At 44.4% G+C, this 26,932-nt stretch overlaps 1 protein-coding gene across 1 annotated transcript in view; it reads right to left on the bottom strand.

The window, feature by feature from the left end:
- The window catches only part of LOC306935035 (receptor-interacting serine/threonine-protein kinase 3-like), a gene marked incomplete at both ends in the record, with an annotated part of 90,758 nt that overhangs the window by 32,004 nt on the left and 31,822 nt on the right, over positions 1-26,932 (bottom strand). Inside the window, 4 exons of the mRNA XM_079517856.1 lie at positions 15,198-15,280; positions 18,924-19,079; positions 19,348-19,376; positions 22,222-22,358. Of these exons, the coding sequence (XP_079373982.1) occupies positions 15,198-15,280; positions 18,924-19,079; positions 19,348-19,376; positions 22,222-22,358 (405 nt within the window). The remainder of the gene's footprint in view (positions 1-15,197; positions 15,281-18,923; positions 19,080-19,347; positions 19,377-22,221; positions 22,359-26,932) is intronic.

The raw sequence follows: 26,932 nt of genomic DNA, 5'->3' as shown, positions 1-26,932 counted from the left end.
ACTGGGCGCTGATAACTTTTCCAAGCCAATAAAGGTGGAACGAGCCTTGGAAGGCAGCATTATGGAGAGGCCGCGCGTCCGCGCGTAATGATTGCACGTCTCCACCATGCCCAAATGAAGGATAAAATACTACAGTTGGCCCGCCAGCAGTATCCCCTGAAATACAACGACAAACCCATCTACATATTCCCGGACGAGCCTGTGGAGGTGCAGAAACATCGACGCGGGTATGGCGATGTCAGAAAAGGTCTCCTAATTGCTGGCTTTTCCAGCACTTTCATCTTTCCATCTCGCCTACGCGCCAAGCATGACAACGGCACGGAGAAGATCTTCTCATCCCCGCAAGAAGCTGAGACCTTTGTGGAGACTTTGATCTTGGCACAGCAGTCTGCAGTGCCAGTGACCGACGACAACGACGAGAATGAGGAAGACTGACCACACTGACTGAGCTTAATTCATCTCGGTATGTAGGCTAATCTAGCTGGTAATCATTGAGAATTAACTGGATCATATACAAGACCGTTTATCTTTTTTCTTTTTTTTCCTCTCTCTCTCTCCCTCCCTTTTATCGTGTGTAATATTAAGTATCGTGAATTCATGGAGAGAAGAAGGGGAATTTTTTTTGGAGAGGGGCCAATGGAACTTTAACGTTTTTTTTTAAAATTTAATACAGTATTCCTATATGGCCCGGCAACCCCTAAGTGAATATGAAGGGCTTTTGCTCTCACTTTATTTGGGAAAGTGGGACGGGGGGAGGGGGGGCGGGGGGTTAATGTTTTTTGTTTCTTTTTCCTCTTATTTTTTGAACAGGGCTCTTTATGTGTACGCTGTTATTAATCAATATGGGTCGTCCTAACCCTTTGCAAAGTGGAGGCATTAACTTCATCAGTTGGAATGTACGTGGTCTGGGTCAGGTACTCAAACGAGCTAAAGTGTTCTCCCATTTAAAATCTTTATCTGCGGATATTGTATACTTACAAGAAACACACATTACTCCTATGAAATCGTACCTGCTTAGATGCAGCTGGGCTAATCAGATTTTTCAATCTACGTTCTCTAGTAAAGCCAGGGGGAGTGGCTATTCTGATACGTAATACTGTCCCATTTAAACACATTTCTACTATCAGTGATCCAAATGGTTACTGGTTTTATTAATTCATTTCACGTTACTCTTCTTAATGTTTATGGTCCAAATTTTGACGACCCGGTTTTTTTCCGTAAAATATTTAACTTAATACCGGACATTAATGACACGCATGTCCTAATTGGAGGTGTTTATAATACAACTCTTGATAATTACCTGGACAAATCGTCCCAGACTAGCCACTCCTCCACCTCTTCATTGGTTTTAAATAACTTAATGACATCTATGAACCTAGTAGATATTTGGAGACTGGGGCATCCTGAAGAACGAGAATACTCCTATTTTTCCCCAGTACATAAATCATTTTCTAGACTTGATTTCTTTCTGTTAGACTCTAAATTGATACCAAATGTAATTTCTTCAAAATACCACAACATTTTAATTTCTGACCACTCCCCAGTCTCCCTAGTTCTCGACCTCAATTTCAAAAAACAACAATTTAACTGGCGTTTTCACTCATCATTACTCTCTGATGCATCTTTTTGTCAGCATATGGCTGATAGGATCTCAGATTTCTTGGAAATCAATGATAATCTAGCTGTTACAGACTCCACTTTGTGGGAAACCTTCAAAGCTGTCATGAGAGGCCACATTATTTCATTTGAATCTTTTACAAGAAAGAAAAGGCGAAAACGCCTCTCAGAAATTGAAATTGAACTATCACAGTTGGAAATCAATTACAGAGACTCTGCTGATGTGTCTATTTTACAAAATATTCTGACATCAAAATACGAATACAATACTATTCTTTCCACTCAAATAACTGAACAACTATATAAGATTAGACAGAATCATTTTGAACTGGGGGATAAGCCTCATAAATTATTGGCCCGACAGCTTAGAGGTTTACAAGCAAGTAGAGCTATACATAAAATCAAGTCAAAATCTGGAGAAATTATTATTGAGCCAAAGCGTATAAATGACACTTTTCGAGAGTTGTATGAACAATTATACACGTCAAAAGCAAAAGGGAATATTAGTAATTGGCTGAGACATTTGACACTACCAAAATGTAGTGAGGATGCTCGAGATTATTTAAATTCTGAGATTACCCTCCAAGAGATCCTAGAAGCCATAAAATCACTCCACAATGGTAAAGCTGCTGGTCCAGATGGCTTTGGTATTGAATTTTATAAAAAATATTGTGATAAGATAGCCCCACTTCTTCTGAGGATGTTTAATCACTCGTTTGAAACTGAGAACTTCCCTGGTACATTATATGAAGCTAACATTTCATTGCTCCTAAAAGAGGTCAAGGATGAGACTGAACCATCATCATACCGGCCAATTGCTCTACTGAATACAGATATGAAAATCTTTACTAAAATACTAGCAGCCCGGCTAAATAAACACATCTCATCCATTATACATCCGGACCAGACAGGTTTTGTTCCTAATAGACTTTCATTTTTCAATGTCAGAAGATTAATGAACATTATGTATCGTAAATATGGGAGGGGCTCTAAGCTAGCTGTCCTCTGTCTGGATGCACAGCAAGCCTTTGACCAATTGGAATGGCCTTATATGATCAAGGTAATGGAGGAATTTGGATTTGGAGATACATTTGTTTCGTGGATTAAAATATTATATGCTAATCCATCCTCCTCCATCCTTACAAACCTAGATAGATCAGCACCTGTCACATTACACCGCTCTGCACGCCAAGGTTGCCCCATTAGCTCGCTCCTCTTCGCCGTCGCCATAGAACCACTCGCCATTAGCATTAGGAATCACCCATCCATCACACCAATTAAGATAGCGGACATTGATCATCACATATCTTTATATGCAGATGATGTTGTTTTGTTCTTATCACAGCCTGAGCAGTCTATCCCTGTTTTATTGGATCTTATTAATTTATGTCAATAGGTGCTGATCTTGATAGTGATTTTTTACATAACCTTCCTTTTAAAATCACGGACAAAGTGAAATACCTGGGGGTAACCCTCCCTAAAAACCCCAAATTAATTCTTAAGATGAACTTTCTTGAAAAAGTGGAAAGATTGAAGAGGGATATTGAAAAATGGAGGACTCTTCCTCTTTCTATGGTTGGTCGCATTAATGCAATCAAGATGGTTTCCCTTCCTAGATTTTTGTATCTTTTTCAGAACCTCCCCATCTTTCTACCAAGATCTTTTTTTAAATCAGTAGATTCAATAATTATGCCATTTATTTGGGGGTTTAAAGCTCATAGAATATCGAAGACGCACCGACACAAACCTATTGAGATGGGTGGATTAGGTTTACCATGTTTTTTGCATTATTACTGGGCAGCGAATGTAAGGGCCCTTGCATATTGGCAGGATGGCTACAAAGTAGAGGTCTCCACTGACACCCCCTCATGGATTGCCATTGAAAAGAAGGATATTAAAACTTCTTCTCTCCCAGCACTCCTTTTTTCAGCCCCTAGAACCCCCACTCATACCAACACAGATAACTTTGTTATTTTGAACAGTCTCAAAATCTGGCAACAAATAAAAAAGTATAGTAAACTACCAGACACATCCATATACACTCCAATATACAACAACCATGCATTTCCCCCATCCCTCTCAGATGTGTCTTTCAACAGTTGGAGACTCAAAGGTATAATCACTTTACAAGACCTGTACATTGACAACCACTTTGCCTCATTTATACAGTTACAAAATAAATTCTCTCTCCCCACAACCCATTTTTTTTAGATATCTACAAGTACGGAACTATGCTCGCCAATCTATCCCCAATTTTGAGTTTCTTCCTGAAGACAATTTATTGTACAAACATTGATTGTGTCCACCTGGGTCAAAACAATTAATTTCTAAAGTGATAAATACACTCTCTGAACAAATCAACTTTGAGACACATTCTTTGAAAAATGCTTGGGAGGAAGAACTAGGAATGCAGATTGGGGATGATGTCTGGGAGGAGGGTCTTCGTAGAATTCGGTCTTGTTCTGTTAACACTCGACATCAATTAATACAATTTAAAGTTATGCATAGACTCCATTACTCAAAAACAAAATTACACAGGATATTCCCAACTACCTCCCCACTATGTGATCGTTGCGGAATGGCAGAAGGTACCCTGACCCACCTCTTCTGGACATGCCCAAAATTGTATACATTTTGGTGTGATATATTTAAATGGTTTTCAGATGTTTATGGTTGTGTGTTTGAACCTGACCCAGAGACCGCACTTTTTGGTTCTTCTCAAATACTGTCAAATCACAATGTTTCTGTACAAAATACAATGATGTATGGTATGGTAATTGCAAAAAAAGTGATTCTAAGACTCTGGAAATCAGATGAAGTACCTCATTTCAAGACCTGGTTAACAGAACTTACTTGTATACTACATATGGAGAAAATTCGTTATGACATGATGGACAATTCAAATAAGTTTTATGTTATATGGCAGCCATTTCTAGATCACCTTGCTCAAATGTCACATTAAACCTCAGCATTTAGTTGTATGTCCTCCACTCTTTACACAATCTAGCAGCGTAATTTATTGTAATGTAATGAAATCATGCCCTGTTCTTTTCTTTTTTTTTTCTTTTTTTTTGTCTTGTCTTCTTTTCTTTTTTTATTATTTATCTGTCTGTCCTATTTTGAAAAAACTTAATAAAAATATTAAAACACTCTATAACAGACCACTCTATAACAGACCACTCTATAACAGACCGCTCCACTCTATAACAGACCGCTCCGCTCTATAACAGACCGCTCTATAACAGACCAGACCGCTCTATAACAGACCGCTCTATAACAGACCGCTCTATAACAGACCGCTCTATAACAGACCACTCTATAACAGACCACTCTATAACAGACCGCTCTATAACAGACCAGACCGCTCTATAACAGACCGCTCTATAACAGACCGCTTTATAACAGACCGCTCTATAACAGACCGCTCCGCTTTATAACAGACCGCTCTATAACAGACCGCTCTATAACAGACCGCTCTATAACAGACCACTCTATAACAGACCACTCTATAACAGACCGCTCTATAACAGACCACTCTATAACAGACTGCTCTATAACAGACCGCTCTATAACAGACCGCTCCGCTCTATAACAGACCGCTCCGCTCTATAACAGACCACTCTATAACAGACCGCTCCACTCTATAACAGACCGCTCTATAACAGACCGCTCCACTCTATAACAGACCGCTCCACTCTATAACAGACCACTCTATAACAGACCGCTCCACTCTATAACAGACCGCTCCACTCTATAACAGACCGCTCCACTCTATAACAGACCACTCCGCTCTATAACAAACCGCTCCGCTCTATAACAGACCACTCTATAACAGACCGCTCCACTCTATAACAGACCACTCTATAACAGACCGCTCTGCTCTATAACAGACCGCTCCACTCTATAACAGACCGCTCCACTCTATAACAGACCACTCTATAACAGACCACTCTATAACAGACCGCTCTGCTCTATAACAGACCACTCTATAACAGACCACTCTATAACAGACCGCTCCACTCTATAACAGACCGCTCCACTCTATAACAGACCGCAGACCGCTCCACTCTATAACAGACCGCTCCGCTCTATATCAGACCGCTCCGCTCTATAACAGACCGCTCCGCTCTGCTCTATAACAGACCACTCTATAACAGACCGCTCCACTCTATAACAGACCGCTCCGCTCTATAACAGACCGCTCCACTCTATAACAGACCGCTCTATAACAGACCACTCTATAACAGACCACTCTATAACAGACCGCTCCGTTCTATAACAGACCGCTCCGCTCTATAACATACAACTCTATAACAGACCGCTCTGCTCTATAACAGACCACTCTATAACAGACTGCTCTATAACAGACCGCTCTATAACAGACCACTCTATAACAGACCACTCTATAACAGACCGCTTTATAACAGACCGCTCTATAACAGACCGCTCTATAACAGACCGCTCCGCTCTATAACAGACCGCTTTATAACAGACCGCTCTATAACAGACCGCTCTATAACAGACCGCTCCGCTCTATAACAGACCGCCCGCTCTATAACAGACCGCTCTATAACAGACCGCTCCGCTCTATAACAGACCGCTCCGCTCTATAACAGACCGCTCTATAACAGACCGCTCCGCTCTATAACAGACCGCTCCGCTCTATAACAGACCGCTCTATAACAGACCACTCTATAACAGACCGCTCCGCTTTATAACAGACCGCTCCGCTCTATAACAGACCGCTTTATAACAGACCGCTCTATAACAGACCACTCTGCTCTATAACAGACCGCTCTATAACAGACCACTCTGCTCTATAACAGTCCGCTCCGCTCTATAACAGACCGCTTTATAACAGACCGCTCCGCTCTATAACAGACCGCTCTATAACAGACCGCTCCGCTCTATAACAGACCGCTTTATAACAGACCGCTCCGCTCTATAACAGACCACTCTGCTCTAGAACAGACCGCTCTATGACAGACCGCTCTATAACAGACCGCTCTATAACAGACCGCTCTATAACAGACCACTCTGCTCTATAACAGACCACTATATAACAGACCGCTCCGCTCTATAACAGACCACTCTATAACAGACCGCTCCGCTCTTTAACAGACCACTCTATAACAGACCACTCTATAACAGACCGCTCCGCTCTATAACAGACCGATCCGCTCTATAACAGAACGCTCCGCTCTATAACAGACCACTCTATAACAGACCACTCTATAACAGACCGCTCCGCTCTATAACAGACCGCTCCACTCTATAACAGACCGCTCCACTCTATAACAGACCGCTCCGCTCTATAACAGACCGCTCCACTCTATAACAGACCGCTCTATAACAGACCGCTCCGCTCTATAACAGACCGCTCTATAACAGACCGCTCTGCTCTATAACAGACCACTCTATAACAGACCACTCTATAACAGACCACTCTATAACAGACCGCTCCACTCTATAACAGACCGCTCTATAACAGACCACTCTATAACAGACCACTCTATAACAGACCGCTCCGCTCTATAACAGACCGCTCCGCTCTATAACATACAACTCTATAACAGACCGCTCCGCTTTATAACAGACCACTCTATAACAGACTGCTCTATAACAGACCGCTCTATAACAGACCACTCTATAACAGACCACTCTATAACAGACCGCTCCACTCTATAACAGACCGCTCTATAACAGACCACTCTATAACAGATCACTCTATAACAGACCACTCTATAGATAGATAGATAGATAGAATACTTTATTGGCAGTTTAAGAAAATTACAGAAAATTACATCATTTTAAAAAACGCCAAATGGACTTAGACACAAAAAAGCCTTCGCTTGTTTCCATTGTGGTCCACCTTGTAACATGAAACTATACACAAACATACTGTACAAACAAAACAACCATGGAACATATAATAAATAATCCTTATATATAAGGCTGGGAGCTATATACATAGGACAAGAGGTACCCTGAGAGAATAGTCCAGAGCATGGGATATGGGCTATCCAGGGTCGGAAACTAACTATGACCAGTTAGTGTGTAGATGGAGCCATGATTTCAGGTCTTTCCTAGATCTTTCAATAGAATTTAGGGATTTCAGGGCTGGAGGGAGTGCATTCCACAGAGTAGTGGCTGCGTAGTAAAAAGCATTTTTTCCCTTGAGTGTCTTGAAACTGGGGGGAACTAGATCATATGGACTTCCTCTGGTTGAGTACCTGTGAGCATCCCTCACTCTGGGCAGGTAGCCCAGCAGGTACTTAGGAACAGAGGCATCCAGGATCTTGAAGACCAGACACAATGAGAGCTGAGATACTCTCTCCTCCACTCTTAGCCATCCTAGGCTACTAAAGTGGGCAGAGGTAAGATGAGACCTGGGGTTCAATTTTAGTAGTAACCTCACAAGCTTGTTTTGGGAGGTCTGCAGCTTTGTTTTCAATAGCTTGGAGATACCTCTGTACCATGAAGTACAAGCATAGTCAAAGTGGCACTGGATGAGGGCACCGGCCAAGGTCCTCATAGCACTGCTGTTGACATAAGGGGATATCCTGCCCAAGAAACGAGTTCTCTGGTTGACCTTTGAGATCACTTTTATTGCCATTTTTTCACCCGTGAGTTTGTTATCTAGTATACAACCCAAGTAAGTGACCTCTTCCCTATTTGTGACCACACTGTCACCCACTCTAACTGTGAAGCCCGGGGACTTGTTGAGGTTATGACTTGAACCAAACAGAATAGACTCAGTTTTCCCAAGGTGCAGTGACAATTTGTTGTCGGAGAGCCAAAGACAGATGCTACCGAGCTCTGTGCTGAGTACTCTCTCGACCTGCGACTTATCTTTGTCCGAGACCAGGAGAGCTGAGTCGTCTGCGAACAAGAACAGATTGCATTTACATGCCGAGTTCCTGTCGTTTACATATATTAGAAACAGTAGAGGCCCTAGGATGCTCCCTTGGGGGACCCCACACTCTACTGGGAGGGAAGTAGACAGGGTACCATTCACATCGATAACAGACCGCTTATACCCATTATAACAGACCGCTTTATAACAGACCGCTCCGCTCTATAACAGACCGATCCGCTCTATAACAGACCGCTTTATAACAGACCGCTCCGCTCTATAACAGACCACTCTATAACAGACCGATCCGCTCTATAACAGACCGCTTTATAACAGACCGCTCCGCTCTATAACAGACCACTCTATAACAGACCGCTCCACTCTATAACAGACCGCTCCGCTCTATAACAGACCGCTCTATAACAGACCGCTCCACTCTATAACAGACCACTCTATAACAGACCGCTCCGCTCTATAACAGACCGCTCTATAACATACCACTCTGCTCTATAACAGACCACTCTGCTCTATAACAGACCGCTCTATAACATACCACTCTGCTCTATAACAGACCACTCTGCTCTATAACAGACCGCTCTATAACATACCACTCTGCTCTATAACAGACCACTCTGCTTTATAACAGACCACTCTATAACAGACCGCTCTATAACAGACCGCTCTATGACAGACCGCTCTATAACAGACCGCTCTATGACAGACCGCTCTATAACAGACCGCTCTATGACAGACCGCTCTATAACAGACCACTCTATAACAGACCGCTTTATAACAGACCGCTCTATAACAGACCGCTCCACTCTATAACAGACCGCTCCACTCTATAACAGACCGCTCCGCTCTATAACAGACCGCTCTATAACAGACCGCTCCACTCTATAACAGACCGCTCCACTCTATAACAGACCACTCCGCTCTATAACAGACCGCTCCGCTCTATAACAGACCGCTCCACTCTATAACAGACCACTCTATAACAGACCGCTCCACTCTATAACAGACCACTCTATAACAGACCACTCTATAACAGACCGCTCCACTCTATAACAGACCGCTCCGCTCTATAACATACCACTCTGCTCTATAACAGACCACTCTGCTCTATAACAGACCACTCTATAACAGACCACTCCGCTCTATAACAGACCGCTCTATAACATACCACTCTGCTCTATAACAGACCTCTCCGCTCTATAACAGACCGCTCTATAACAGACCACTCTATAACAGACCACTCTATAACAGACCGCTCCGCTCTATAACAGACCACTCTATAACAGACCACTCTATAACAGACCACTCTATAACAGACCACTCTATAACAGACCGATCTATAACAGACCGCTCTATAACAGACCACTCTATAACAGACCACTCTATAACAGACCGCTCTATAACAGACCGCTCTATAACAGACCGCTCTATGACAGACCGCTCTATAACAGACCGCTCTATGACAGACCGCTCTATAACAGACCGCTCTATGACAGACCGCTCTATAACAGACCACTCTATAACAGACCGCTCCACTCTATAACAGACCGCTCCGCTCTATAACAGACCGCTCCGCTCTATAACAGACCACTCCACTGTATAACAGACCGCTCCGCTCTATAACATACCACTCTATAACAGACCGCTCCACTCTATAACAGACCGCTCTATAACAGACCGCTCCACTCTATAACAGACCGCTCCACTCTATAACAGACCGCTCCACTCTATAACAGACCGCTCCACTCTATAACAGACCACTCTATAACAGACCGCTCCACTCTATAACAGACCACTCTATAACAGACCGCTCCACTCTATAACAGACCACTCTATAACAGACCGCTCTGCTCTATAACAGACCACTCCGCTCTATAACAGACCGCTCTGCTCTATAACAGACCGCTCCGCTCTATAACATACCACTCTATAACAGACCGCTCCACTCTATAACAGACCGCTCTATAACAGACCGCTCCACTCTATAACAGACCGCTCCACTCTATAACAGACCACTCTATAACAGACCGCTCCACTCTATAACAGACCACTCCGCTCTATAACAGACCGCTCTGCTCTATAACAGACCGCTCTATAACAGACCGCTCTATAACAGACCGCTCCGCTCTATAACCGACCGCTCCACTCTATAACAGACCACTCTATAACAGACCGCTCCGCTCTATAACAGACCGCTCCACTCTATAACAGACCACTCTATAACAGACCGCTCCACTCTATAACAGACCACTCTATAACAGACCGCTCCACTCTATAACAGACCACTCTATAACAGACCGCTCTATAACAGACCACTCTATAACAGACCACTCTATAACAGACCGCTCCACTCTATAACAGACCGCTCTATAACAGACCGCTCCGCTCTATAACAGACCACTCTATAACAGACCGCTCCACTCTATAACAGACCGCTCTATAACAGACCACTCTATAACAGACCACTCTATAACAGACCACTCTATAACAGACCGCTCCGCTCTATAACATACAACTCTATAACAGACCGCTCCGCTCTATAACAGACCACTCTATAACAGACTGATCTATAACAGACCGCTCTATAACAGACCACTCTATAACAGACCACTCTATAACAGACCAGACCTGGCTGGAAACAAGTTCTTGAGCTTAGCCCAGATACCCTGGGTAAATATAGATTTCATTTCATTTCATTTCATTTCATTTCATTTCATTTCATTTCATTTCATAACAGACCACTCTATAACAGACCACTCTATAACAGACCACACTCTATAACAGACCACTCTATAACAGACCACTCTATAACAGACCACTCTATAACAGACCGCTCCGCTCTATAACAGACCGATGTCTAATCAAACCCTCTGAGCACCTGCTGCGCCCCGCTTGACTTAGGCCTACTGCTGTTTCCAACATGACAGCCATGTAAACACACACACACAGTGTCATTTGCAGCTAAACATTATTGCTCTCAAAATCTTTTGGATAACATTTGAGCGAGAAATAGACGAAGCAGTACCCGGAAATGGATTCTATTTAATCAACTCACTTCCTTGTTTTCCGCTGGGCAGACGCTGGCCAGCGCGACACTTTCATTACCGCAACCACCTGCGGTTTTGTTGTGTTTTGGGTCAATTTATTTAAAGTACCCGTATAATAAGCAGGATAATGTCTGGCTAGGTGGTCGTTGTCGGGAGATAAATCCTCTTGTGATGGTGATTCACCACCTCCGCTTTGCGTCGGTGGTTAAACTCCCTGTCGGTGAATTATCTCCCTACAACGACCACCTAGCCAGACATTATCCCTTACATAAAGGAGGTGAATTATCTCCCTACAACGACCACCTAGCCAGACATTATCCCTTACATAAAGGAGGTGAATTATCTCCCTACAACGACCACCTAGCCAGACATTATCCCTTACATAAAGGAGGTGAATTATCTCCCTACAATGACCACCTAGCCAGACATTATCCCTTACATAAAGGAGGTGAATTATCTCCCTACAAAGACCAGCTAGTCAGACATTATCCCTTACATAAAGGAGGTGAATTATCTCCCTACAACGACCACCTAGTCAGACATTATCCCTTACATAAAGGAGGTGAATTATCTCCCTACAACGACCACCTAGCCAGACATTATCCCTTACATAAAGGAGGTGAATTATCTCCTACAACGACCACCTAGCCAGACATTATCCCTTACATAAAGGAGGTGAATTATCTCCCTACAACGACCACCTAGCCAGACATTATCCCTTACATAAAGGAGGTGAATTATCTCCTACAACGACCACCTAGCCAGACATTATCCCTTACATAAAGGAGGTGAATTATCTCCCTACAACGACCACCTAGCCAGACATTATCCCTTACATAAAGGAGGTGAATTATCTCCCTACAACGACCACCTAGCCAGACATTATCCCTTACATAAAGGAGGTGAATTATCTTCCTACAACGACCACCTAGCCAGACATTATCCCTTACATAAAGGAGGTGAATTATCTCCCTACAATGACCACCTAGCCAGACATTATCCTTACATAAAGGAGGTGAATTATCTCCTACAACGACCACCTAGCCAGACATTATCCCTTACATAAAGGAGGTGAATTATCTCCCTACAACGACCACCTAGCCAGACATTATCCTTACATAAAGGAGGTGAATTATCTCCCTACAACGACCACCTAGCCAGACATTATCCCTTACATAAAGGAGGTGAATTATCTCCCTACAACGACCACCTAGCCAGACATTATCCCTTACATAAAGGAGGTGAATTATCTCCCTACAACGACCACCTAGCCAGACATTATCCCTTACATAAAGGAGGTGAATTATCTCCCTACAACGACCACCTAGCCAGACATTATCCCTTACATAAAGGAGGTGAATTATCTCCCTACAACGACCACCTAGCCAGACATTATCCCTTACATAAAGGAGGTGAATTATCTCCCTACAACGACCACCTAGCCAGACATTATCCCTTACATAAAGGAGGTGAATTATCTCCCTACAACGACCACCTAGCCAGACATTATCCCTTACATAAAGGAGGTGAATTATCTCCCTACAATGACCACCTAGCCAGACATTATCCCTTACATAAAGGAGGTGAATTATCTCCCTACAACGACCACCTAGCCAGACATTATCCCTTACATAAAGGAGGTGAATTATCTCCCTACAACGACCACCTAGCCAGACATTATCCCTTACATAAAGGAGGTGAATTATTTCCCTACAACGACCACCTAGCCAGACATTATCCCTTACATAAAGGAGGTGAATTATCTCCCTACAACGACCACCTAGCCAGACATTATCCCTTACATAAAGGATGTGAATTATCTCCCTACAACGACCACCTAGTCAGACATTATCCCTTACATAAAGGAGGTGAATTATCTCCCTACAACGACCACCTAGCCAGACATTATCCCTTACATAAAGGAGGTGAATTATCTCCCTACAACGACCACCTAGCCAGACATTATCCCTTACATAAAGGAGGTGAATTATCTCCGTACAACGACCACCTAGCCAGACATTATCCCTTACATAAAGGAGGTGAATTATCTCCCTACAACGACCACCTAGCCAGACATTATCCCTTACATAAAGGAGGTGAATTATCTCCCTACAACGACCACCTAGCCAGACATTATCCCTTACATAAAGGAGGTGAATTATCTCCCTACAACGACCACCAAGCCAGACATTATCCCTTACATAAAGGAGGTGAATTATCTCCCTACAACGACCAGCTAGCCAGACATTATCCCTTACATAAAGGAGGTGAATTATCTCCCTACAACGACCACCTAGCCGGACATTTTAAAGTATTTAGTTACATGTAATCATTACCAGTTTAAAGTATTTAGTTACATGTAATCATTACCAGTTTAAAGTATTTAGTTACATGTAATCATTACCAGTTTAAAGTATTTAGTTACATGTAATCATTACCAGTTTAAAGTATTTAGTTACATGTAATCATTACCAGTTTAAAGTATTTAGTTACATGTAATCATTACCAGTTTAAAGTATTTAGTTACATGTAATCATTACCAGTTTAAAGTATTTAGTTACATGTAATCATTACCAGTTTAAAGTATTTAGTTACATGTAATCATTACCAGTTTAAAGTATTTAGCTACATGTAATCATTACCAGTTTAAAGTATTTAGCTACATGTAATCATTACCAGTTTAAAGTATTTAGTTACATGTAATCATTACCAGTTTAAAGTATTTAGTTACATGTAATCATTACCAGTTTAAAGTATTTAGTTACATGTAATCATTACCAGTTTAAAGTATTTAGTTACATGTAATCATTACCAGTTTAAAGTATTTAGTTACATGTAATCATTACCAGTTTAAAGTATTTAGTTACATGTAATCATTACCAGTTTAAAGTATTTAGTTACATGTAATCATTACCAGTTTAAAGTATTTAGTTACATGTAATCATTACCAGTTTAAAGTATTTAGTTACATGTAATCATTACCAGTTTAAAGTATTTAGTTACATGTAATCATTACCAGTTTAAAGTATTTAGTTACATGTAATCATTACCAGTTTAAAGTATTTAGTTACATGTAATCATTACCAGTTTAAAGTATTTAGTTACATGTAATCATTACCAGTTTAAAGTATTTAGTTACATGTAATCATTACCAGTTTAAAGTATTTAGTTACATGTAATCATTACCAGTTTAAAGTATTTAGCTACATGTAATCATTACCAGTTTAAAGTATTTAGCTACATGTAATCATTACCAGTTTAAAGTATTTAGTTACATGTAATCATTACCAGTTTAAAGTATTTAGTTACATGTAATCATTACCAGTTTAAAGTATTTAGTTACATGTAATCATTACCAGTTTAAAGTATTTAGTTACATGTAATCATTACCAGTTTAAAGTATTTAGTTACATGTAATCATTACCAGTTTAAAGTATTTAGTTACATGTAATCATTACCAGTTTAAAGTATTTAGTTACATGTAATCATTACCAGTTTAAAGTATTTAGTTACATGTAATCATTACCAGTTTAAAGTATTTAGTTACATGTAATCATTACCAGTTTAAAGTATTTAGTTACATGTAATCATTACCAGTTTAAAGTATTTAGTTACATGTAATCATTACCAGTTTAAAGTATTTAGTTACATGTAATCATTACCAGTTTCTCCTGCACTTGGTAAACGGCAGCATTGATCCCACGCTGGTGCTGCTCATACAGGCCTTCTGTCACAGCAGTGCATTCTGGGAACAACAACACACACACACACACACACACACACACACACACACACACACACACACACACACACACACACATACACACATACACACACACACACACACACAATTTACAATTTAGGCATTTATCAGACGCTCTTAATCCAGAGCGATTTACAGTAAGCAAGATCAACACATGGTGATACATCACATAGCCTACACATAAATAGTCATCATGAATCCTACGTAAACTAAGAACCTAACAGTGGAATATCTATATAATGAAACTATCAGTATACACTATAGAATGCTATGTCAACACAAAATGCTATCTAAGTTGAGTCTTTGCATACGCCTGTAAGCGTTGTCTAGGGTGTTTTAGAGAAGGGAGAAGAGTCTGGGACGCATGGAGCGTTGTCCAGGGTGTTTTAGAGAAGGGAGAAGAGTCTGGGACGTGTGGAGCGTTGTCCAGGGTGTTTTAGAGAAGGGAGAAGAGTCTGGGACGTGTGGAGCGTTGTCCAGGGTGTTTTAGAGAAGGGAGAAGAGTCTGGGACGTGTGGAGCGTTGTCCAGGGTGTTTTAGAGAAGGGAGAAGAGTCTGGGACGTGTGGAGCGTTGTCCAGGGTGTTTTAGAGAAGGGAGAAGAGTCTGGGACGTGTGGAGCGTTGTCCAGGGTGTTTTAGAGAAGGGAGAATAGTCTGGGACGCGTGGAGCGTTGTCCAGGGTGTTTTAGAGAAGGGAGAAGAGTCTGGGACGTGTGGAGCGTTGTCCAGGGTGTTTTAGAGAAGCGAGAAGAGTCTGGGACGTGAGGAGCGTTGTCCAGGGTGTTTTAGAGAAGGGAGAAGAGTCTGGGACGTGTGGAGCGTTGTCCAGGGTGTTTTAGAGAAGCGAGAAGAGTCAGGGACGTGAGGAGCGTTGTCCAGGGTGTTTTAGAGAAGCGAGAAGAGTCTGGGACGTGAGGAGCGTTGTCCAGGGTGTTTTAGAGAAGCGAGAAGAGTCTGGGACGTGTGGAGCGTTGTCCAGGGTGTTTTAGAGAAGCGAGAAGAGTCTGGGACGTGAGGAGCGTTGTCCAGGGTGTTTTAGAGAAGAAAGAAGAGTCTGGGACATGTGGAGCGTTGTCCAGGGTGTTTTAGAGAAGCGAGAAGAGTCTGGGACGTGAGGAGCGTTGTCCAGGGTGTTTTAGAGAAGCGAGAAGAGTCTGGGACGTGAGGAGCGTTGTCCAGGGTGTTTTAGAGAAGCGAGAAGAGTCTGGGACGTGTGGAGCGTTGTCCAGGGTGTTTTAGAGAAGCGAGAAGAGTCTGGGACGTGTGGAGTGTTGTCCAGGGTGTTTTTAGCGCTGTCCCGCTCTGTGCTTAGAGCGTGTCATGCCTGGGTCGCCTTCCTTATGTTTTCCCCTTTGTTGCCCTGTTGTGTTTCCCCTCCCCCGTCCTACCTGGGAACACAGCTCTGGACTATTGACCTTATTCAGACCGTGGCCATCTTGCTAGCAAGGTGCTAACTAGGTACAACTTCCCATTCATCCAAACAGAAAAGTACTATATGATTATATTAAACAACATCAAACTCACCAACATATGGCTGTGCAAAAAGCTTGAATTATTCTCTATCTGCAAAGTGTTTGTTTCATAAAAATCCACCTTGTTATGAGTTACTTCCTGTCAATAAATTCTTTGCAGGTGATTTGTAAGTATTGCAGTTTGATGCTTCGCAAGGAACCCAGAGGCCCCCAGAGCATGGGAACACGGCCCCCAGAGCATGGGCACACGGACCCCAGAGCATGGTCACACGGGCCCCAGAGCATGGGCACACAGGCCCCCAGAGCATGGGCACACGGGCCCCCAGAGCATGGGCACACGGGCCCCAGAGCATGGGCACACAGGCCCCCAGAACATGGCCACACAGCCCCCAGAGCATGGGCACACAGGCCCCAGAGGCCCCCAGAGCATGGGCACACGGCCCCCAGAGCATGGGCACACGGCCCCCAGAGGCCCCCAGAGCATGGTCACACGGGCCCCAGAGGCCCCCAGAGCATGGGCACACAGCCCCCAGAGGCCCCAGAGCATGGGAACACGGCCCCCAGAGCATGGGCACACGGCCCCCAGAGCATGGGCACACGGCCCCCAGAGCATGGGCACACGGGCCCCAGAGGCCCCCAGAGCATGGTCACACGGGCCCCAGAGGCCCCCAGAGCATGGGCACACGGACCCCAGAGGCCCCCAGAGCATGGGCACACGGTCCCCAGAGGCCCCCAGAGCATGGGCACACAGCCCCCAGAGGCCCCCAGAGCATGGGCACACGGCCCCCAGAGGCCCCCAGAGCATGGGAACACGGTCCCCAGAGGCCCCCAGAGCATGGGCACACAGCCCCCAGAGGCCCCCAGAGCATGGGCACACGGCCCCCAGAGGGCCCCAGAGCATGGGAACACGGACCCCAGAGGCCCCCAGAGCATGGGCACACGGTCCCCAGAGGCCCCCAGAGCATGGGCACACGGTCCCCAGAGGCCCCCAGAGCATGGGCACACAGCCCCCAGAGGCCCCCAGAGCATGGGCACACGGCCCCCAGAGGCCCCCAGAGCATGGGAACACGGCCCCCAGAGCATGGGCACACGGCCCCCAGAGGCCCCCAGAGCCGGAAGAGGCGTCTACGTTTATATGTCTATGGGCAGCATGACAAACGATGGTAATTCCAGCCTCCCTGCGTCGGCTGATCTGAGCTCGCTGGAGGGTTTTTAGGGTCCGATCGGACTGGAGGGTTTGTAGGGTCCGATCAGACTGGAGGGTTTGTAGGGTCCGATCAGACTGGAGGGTTTGTAGGGTCCGATCAGACTTGCAAGATATGGAGGAGCCGTACCTTTGGTTGCTTTAAATGCCAGCGTCAGAGTTTTGTACTTTGTACTGTGCGGGCAGCGACCGGGAGCCAATGGAGGGAGCGGAGAAGGGGGAGGGGCAGCGACCAGGAGCCAGGAGGGAGTGGAGAAGGGGGGAGACGTGTGAGAATTTTGGCTGGTTGAAGATCAAGCGAGCTGCGGCATTTTGGGTCAGTTGGAGAGGCTTACCATGCCAGTAGGCCAGTAAGAAGGGAGTTACAATAGTCAAGTTTTGACAAGACTGTTGTCTGGATTAGGAACTGGGCTGACTCCTGGGAAACACACAAGGTGAATTCAGCCAATCAGACAAAGCGATGCTGAGCATACAGTCTTTAATGATCTTTCAGCCCAAACTGTTGCTCTCAGTTTTATTCTGCTCTCAACTTCACTGCTGTATTCTACCTCTCATATGAAGCTGCAGTGTGACGTCACCGACGCTAGAGGGTGCTGTTTCTTTGGTTCGTGTTGTTTTTTTTACTGGTATTCTCACCTGTAAAAGTGGGTCTTCGGCGAGGGTTCTGGTGCCAGTCTCATATTCTCACCTGTAAAAGTGGGTCTTCGGCGAGGGTTCTGGTGCCAGTCTCATATTCTCACCTGTAAAAGTGGGTCTTCGGCGAGGGTTCTGGTGCCAGTCTCATATTCTCACCTGCAAAAGTGGGTCTTCGACGAGGGTTCTGGTGCCAGTCTCATATTCTCACCTGTAAAAGTGGGTCTTCGACGAGGGTTCTGGTGCCAGTCTCATATTCTCACCTGTAAAAGTGGGTCTTCGGCAAGGGTTCTGGTGCCAGTCTCATATTCTCACCTGTAAAAGTGGGTCTTCGGCGAGGGTTCTGGTGCCAGCATCTCTCCATGAGTTTGATCAGCTCCTCCAGTCCTGAAGCCTTCATTCCTTTAACAACGTCTAGCGGTGGTCTTCCTCCTCGCTGGACATCGAACTCTGCTACGCCGTGGCCAGTATCTGAGGAAGATGGATGATTAGAAGAGAAACCTTAATAATATTACATTTTATTGATTCTTATTGTTGAATAAACAGTGGACTCTGTGAGGCTGAAACAATGAGTGGGGAACACTTCACTGAAAGGTCGGGTCTATGTGTTATAATGCATCGAAATGCACTTATAAGGCATTATAGCATGTGTTATAAAGTAGGGGTCATTATAACACCTGTTATAAAGTAGGGGTCATTATAACACCTATTTTGATCAAGAGAGAGAATTTTTACTCACTCAAAACGCTCCACAGCAGAACAGCAAAACTGGAACCAAAAGAGACATTCATCAGTCATTACTTTACACTTCATCACACACAGAACACATTCCATTAGCTACTCATTCACCATCACACACAGAACACATTCCATTAGCTACTCATTCACCATCACACACAGAACACATTCCATTAGCTACTCATTCACCATCACACACAGAACACATTCCATTAGCTACTCATTCACCATCACACACAGAACACATTCCATTAGCTACTCATTCACCATCACACACAGAACACATTCCATTAGCTACTCATTCACCATCACACACAGAACACATTCCATTAGCTACTCATTCTCAGCATCACTTTGATAGTTTGCCAAATAAAAACACTAACAAAAATAACTAAATAGCAACTGGATGAAATTACATCTTGTGTTGTTTTTGTTGTCTGTTGTTGTCACTTAGCGTACATCTGCCCATAAGAAGCTACATGAATGTAAACACAAATGTATCTAAACAGAAATATCAACATGAACTCTACAGCAGGTCAGCATTCAAAGATTGTGCAGGATATTCTATGCAGTGACACACAGAGAAGTACAGTCAAAGATTATCTTGGAGATTTGTGATTTCCATGGACAGGATCTCGAGGCGAAGTCGTGGAGGAGAGGGTATTCGGCTCGGTGAGCTAAGGGTTGCATCACTGCTTTTTGCAGATGATGTGGTCCTGATGGCACCATCGTTCCAAGACCTTCAGCTCTCACTGGACCGCTTTGCAGCCCAGTGTAAGGCGGCTGGGATGAGGATCAGCGTCTCCAAACCTGAGGCCATGGTTCTCTGCAGGAACCCGGTGGATTGTGCAGTCCGGGTAGGGAATGAGGCATTACCCCAGGTGAAGGATCTTGGGGTCTTGTTCTAGCGGATTCGACCGTTATCATACGATCTTATGGGCCCAGTATGTCCGTTTATCATGCATCTTATGGGCCCAGTATGGCCATACTGGCCTACTCACCATAGTAGCCTGGTCAAGGTTTCCCCCTGGTGGACGTGTCATTTCCAACTATTGTCGGTGCATGGAAACTAGGGGCTACTAATATATACTATTCTCTGCCTATCGGAACATAACTCGGACGGCGCTGAGTCGGGTCTGGTGGCCTTCGCAACGCTCGACACGGCGACTCGCTCGGCTGGCGCCTCGCTCGGCGGTGCCTCACGTAGCTCAAGGCCACCAGACACGGCGCGCCTCCGTCAGGACATCAGTGATTATCAAGCGAAATAATCACGGAGAACTACCGACTGAGCGTTGGGTCGGCAGAGCATGCCCATACTAGCTCGAAAAATCCGTACTGATCCTAACTGATAACTGCGGTCTTGTCCATTGATACCAGTCGAAACGGGTGCTTGTTCACGAGTGAGGGGAGGACGGAGAAGGAGATCAGCCGGAGAATCGGAGCTGCAGGGGCGGTATTGCAGTCGCTGTACCACACTGTTGTGACGAAAAGAGAGTTGAGCCAGAAGGCAAAGCTCTCTGTCTACCGAGCAATCTTCGTTCCTACTCTCAACTATGGTCATAAAGTGTGGGTCATAACCCACAGAATAAGGTCGCAAATACAAGCGGCCGGAATGAGTTTTCTTCGACGGGTGGCTGGCATCTCCCTTAGAGATAGGGTGAGAAGTTCACCTCCATTAGAGATAGGGTGAGAAGTTCATCTCCCTTAGAGATAGGGTGAGAAGTTCAGTCACACTGTTTCTTCGCCTGGAAAGGAGCCAGCTCGTTAGGAATTTAGGATGCCTCTCTGGCGTCTCCCTAGGGAGGTCCTCGAGGCACGTCCCACTGGGAGGAGACCCCGGGGCAGACCAAGGACCAGATGGATTATATCTCCACTGGGAGGAGACCCCGGGGCAGACCAAGGACCAGATGGATTATATCTCCACTGGGAGGAGACCCCGGGGCTGACCAAGGACCAGATGGATTATATCTCCACTGGGAGGAGACCCCGGGGCAGACCAAGGACCCGATGGATTATATCTCCACTGGGAGGAGACTCCGGGGCAGACCAAGGACCAGATGGATTATATCTCCACTGGGAGGAGACCCCGGGGCTGACCAAGGACCAGATGGATTATATCTCCACTGTGAGGAGACCCCGGGGCAGACCAAGGACCCGATGGAAAGGAAACACATCGACTCACTGGCCTTGGGACGTCTCGGGATCCCCCAGGAGGAAGTCACTAATGTTGCTCTGGAGAGGGAAGTCTGGAGCTCTCTGCTGGAGCTGTTGCCCCCGCGACCTGACTACGGATAAGCGGTTGAAGATGGGTGGATGGAGAAGGAATGAATACCTGTAGACATCAAAGGAGCATTCAGATGGATGGATGGAGAAGGAATGAATACCTGTAGACATCAAAGGAGCATTCAGATGGATGGATGGAGAAGGAATGAATACCTGTAGACATCAAAGGAACATCCAGATGGATGGATGGAGAAGGAATGAATACCTGTAGACATCAAAGGAGCATTCAGATGGATGGATGGAGAAGGAATGAATACCTGTAGACATCAAAGGAGCATCCAGATGGATGGATGGAGAAGGAATGAATACCTGTAGACTTCAAAGGAGCTTTCAGATGGATGGATGGAGAAGGAATGAATACCTGTAGACATCAAAGGAGCTTTCAGATGGATGGAGAAGGTACCTGTAGGGTACTTTTAGGTACCTGTAGGGTACTGAAGAATACCTGTAGGGTACTGAAGGATACCTGTAGGGTACTGAAGGATACCTGTAGGGTACTGAAGGATACCTGTAGGGTACTTATAGGTACCTGTAGACATCAAAGGAGCATTCAGATGGATGGAGAAGGTACCTGTAGGGTACTTATAGGTACCTGTAGACATCAAAGGAGCATTCAGATGTGTAGGACGGGGAGAAGGCCTCTGGAGGCATGAAGAACGGTGTCCCCGCCCCCTTGAGACGAGTCGACGTCACGTTGGTGACGAACTTGGCGAGGCCAAAGTCAGTGATCTGGACGAGAGAGAGAGAGAGAGAGAGAGAGAGAGAGAGGGGGGGAGAGAGAGAGAGGGAGAGAGAGGAGGGGGGGGAGAGAGAGAGAGAGAGAGGGGGGGGGAGAGAGAGAGAGAGGGGGAGAGAGAGAGAGAGAGAGAGAGGGGGAGAGAGAGAGGGAGGGAGGGAGGGAGGGAGGGAGGGAGAGAGAGAGAGAGAGAGAGAGAGAGAGAGAGAGAGAGAGAGAGAGAGGAGAGAGAGGGAGAGAGGGAGAGAGAGAGGGAGAGAGAGAGAGAGAGAGAGAGGGAGAGGGAGAGGGAGAGGGGGAGAGACGGAGAGAGAGAGGGGAAGGAGAGAGACATTGATTTGGTGTACAGAGGGTGGGAGGATTGAGTGGTACATTTCAGAAAATCTACCTATTCCCCTGGCATAGAACCAATACCACAATATCCTCGGAAACCCAGAGGAAGAGAAGAAAAAACAGTCTGGGCTTGAGTCCGCTTCCATTCGCCTTACAGTAGTGCTAATGTCACTTCTGATTTCTGAAGGTCTGCAGCTTAGTTAAATTGACGCACACACGCACACAAATACACAGAGATGGGCAAAATACATACTGGGTCAAAAAATTTATTTAAATACAAAATACAAATGATGGTCTGAGAAATGTATTTGAGATACAAATACGTATTTTGTATTTTGAAGATACATGAAAATACATTTTCATGAAAATGTATATAATGATAAGTAAATTCATAATTGATTGCCAAATATTAAATTAATGACCTGTCAGAATGTCTAATACATTGAAGATTATTAAAGGACCACTTCACCACTTTTCAACTTCTCTTCCTATAATTTGTCCTAACTAATGTTCATGATAAAATGCCACAATTTTTTCCTACACAGTATGTGTCTCATAGGAAGGCTGTGGGCAGTTCAGAAACCCGTCCACCAGTGACATCATCGATGGTGAATCCAAGCTAATAGAAACGGCAGGCTTTCTTTTTCTGAAAAGTTGCAATGCAAAAGTTGAAGCCATCATTCTCACGATAATACAAATCTAAATGTATTTTAAAACAAATCTTGTTTAAAAAAAATATGCCTAATGATGATGTCACTGGTGGACGGGTGTCCGAACTGCCCAAAGCCCTCCTATGAGACACAGACTGAGTAGGAAAAAATGGTGGTGTTTTATCATGAACATTAGTGAGGACCAATTATATGAAGAGATGTTGAAAAGTGGTGAAGTGGTCCTTTAATCGTTTACCCGCCAGGAACATAGGAATTTTAAAACGTAGAATCTTGTAGCCTGCCACAAACGGAAAAGCCGTTTTAACAGCGATGTATTCATTAATGCATGTTTTAATACGATCGTATCGAAATCTACCGTCAGTTAGCTTTGTTATGCTTCTGACACAATGGGCGCGGCCATTTTGAAAATGCGCGCGCATCCACTTACATTGCCGGCTCTGGTTTCAGACGGCTTTATCTCACAGAAGCGACATTGCAGAGGACGCTTTGTCCCAGACAAGCGTTTTCAACGGCCTGTAGCAGGCGCTGTGATACTCGCGGTCCACTTTTTCCACCACCGACCGAGAGAACGAGCACCAGCTTCGTCAACACACACGGAATGGTTTCATAGTAAAATGCGATTACGGATATTTGGCTCTTCAAAGTAAGTGTCACGCGTGATTAAACCATGGCAATACGCAATCGAGGGATTAATTAATGGCGGCAGGCTAAGAGTTAGAATGATACACTTTATATTTTAAGCAAATCAATGTGCTAAAACTGTATCAAACAGGACCCACAAAGGAATGGCAACTCATAGATTACCAAACAAAGATGGGCCATCTGATTCATCACTGTCACTCCTCTTTGACTTCTAGAAAAATGTAGAAAGAGATTGATTGATTGATTGATTAGGCCTCTGGCCTACCACCAATTGTACATTTAAACCAACAATAAAAAACAAGATAAGTAAACAAGATACTAATGACGAATGATGAATAGATTATCAATTAAAGGAGCATTCAGTGATTTGGGTGATTTGGAAATGTGCACATGCACACGCACTACAGTGGGGGGGGGACACGCAACAGGCTAACAGCACACACACCAAGCCCCGTTCGATCCTGATTGGTGGAAGGCCCCTCTCTATCCTGATTGGATGAAGGCTGGTCCACCCAGCCAAAAACAAAACCTACGGTCTTTTGAAAGCTGATTTACTATAAACTCATAAAAGTGGTGACTCATCTAAAATGTAAATGGTCTAGTTTAAAGTATTAAGAGTTCAAAGAGTGCATGGACAGGTTTTATATTGAACTGCTGTTTAAAACAAACAGCAGTTGTGCCACTAGGTGGCAACTGTTACTTTTTAATGACATTAATTGCAGTCAGGTGTGTTTTTTGTGACTGATCCAGCCAAACAAAACACCAAAAATAGAATTATACACCCACACTGTGTTGAAATAGTACTGCACCTGCACATTTAGGCTCTACACAGTAGAACAAATATATTTATTATAACATGTTGGTTGTTTGGTGTGCCCTGTTCTGTTCAGTTCCATGTGTCCACATGTTCTGCCTGTCCACAGAGTCAGACATGCCCAGCTCTAAAGCCTCCCTCCACCTTCCACTACTTTACTAATATTTAAATATGTCATGTTGTAAGCTTGCCTTAGCTTGCAATATCCAATAATCATGTTTAGATTAATTATATCTCTGGGGAAATGTCCACAAGTAATCATTTAGTTGCAACTTGGAGATGTGAGGTAAAGTCTCAACTCAAGGCCCGCCCTACTCTGCCTCTCATTTGTGGTTCAATTTGAGTGTAAGCCAATCAGAAGTGACATCACACATTGTGTTGTGTTGTGTGCGTGGGTGCATGTATTTTGCCCCTACAGTTTAAACCTGAGGCTGTGTACATTTTTAACATTTGAGAATAAAATTACATTAAAACAAAAAAGAGTATTTTATGTATTTGAAATACAGAAAATACTAGATCTGAAAGTATTTAGATACAAAATACATCTAATTTCTTCCATCCCAGCAAAATACAAATTACAAAATACAAAAAAGTATTTCAAATACGTATTTCAAATCCCATCTCTGCACGTACACACACGTACACACGCACATACACACACACACACGCACACACACGCACACACAAGCAAACACGCACACACACGCACACACACGCGCACACACACACACACACACACACACACACACACACACACACAAATGCACACACGTACACACACACACACACACACACACACACACACACACACACACACCCTAGTGTTAAAGGGTTGACCGTTGACCGAGTGTTGCGCCACCATCGTCTCTCCTGGAGGTGTGAACAGGCCGGCAGTAGGCCTCGGTGAAGTTACCTGGGCTCAAGTCAAAAGGGGTGGAAAGCGAGACGCCAGGGTTGGAGGAAGTAGCGAGAGGCAACCGCTGGTCACAGGTCAGGGGCCAGTGAACTCTCAGGGCAACTCTCAGCTGAAGAAGGGGCCGCCTAACCAGCAGACGGTACAGCCCTCCCCCTTCGAGGGGAATTTCCCCAGATTGTATACCGGGCGTGAACGTGCACAACAACATTGGGGTCGCGGGGCTTACAATGTGTACACCAGGGTTCGTGAGTCACCTCAAAAGGATTATGGGCAGGAGGGTCGATCTGGCCAGGGTGACAGGGCTCGTAAATCTCCTCCTCCATCTACGGGGGATTACAGTGCTGGAGTTGGGGGGAGAGATAGAGATCTGAGGGCCGACCAGAGAAGGCCAGAACCCCAGCTCAGGAGAAGGGTCGAAGGTGCCATATCTGAAGGGAGATTTGGGGGAGGTAACGGGAGGAGCCAGGGCGGACCCTTGGTGAGACCATACTGCAGGAACATGGACTATTGAAGATCCACAAACAGGCCCACTGATGTAGCAGAGTGATTGACGGTTTAGTGGTGATCAACTATTAAAGTGGATGAGATCATTTTTGTTGTTCACTAAAGTGTTGGGTGGGATTTAACTATGATAACTTGTATAAGCGTAATAAGAGAAACAGAAGTTTGGTTTTGGTTTTGTTCAGAAGTTTGTGTTAAGTTTGGTTTTGTTTTTGTTTTACTGTGTTTCAGTCTGGAGAGAAAGGGGATAGATAGTAAAGTTACAGGTTGTGTGTATGACTGACCTAGGTGTTAACGATCGCCCTCCCTACCCCCTCCCCTGACGGTCAAAAGTTTAAGGAAGGGTGGCACCCCAGCCCCTCCCATGTCTCAAAGCAGAGAGCGTTCTGGTTGATTGGTTTTTTTTTTGTTTCAGTTATTTGTGTTGCATGTTAAGATGTTGTTTTGTTAGTTTTTGTTACAATGTGATGTATAAGTGCACAAACAGTTACTCATGTACGGATCTCCTCTGAATGGGATGTGGTTCTTATTAATTGTTTGTATTTTAATGGCTTAAAAGTTTAATTTAAAAAAAAAGAAAGGGGAAGATATTTTCGCCTCCCTGCCAAAAAAAGTAGAGTAGTGAGTGGTTTTAAGTAATTAATCAGTGCTTTTTGTATAAAATGCTAAATCAGTAGGTTAGGCGTATGT

This window comes from Electrona antarctica (genome assembly GCF_951216825.1).
Source record: "Electrona antarctica genome assembly, chromosome: 13".
NCBI lineage: Eukaryota > Metazoa > Chordata > Actinopteri > Myctophiformes > Myctophidae > Electrona > Electrona antarctica.
The sequence above is the reverse complement of the archived record's forward strand: the minus strand, read 5'-3'. Positions and strand labels throughout refer to the sequence as shown.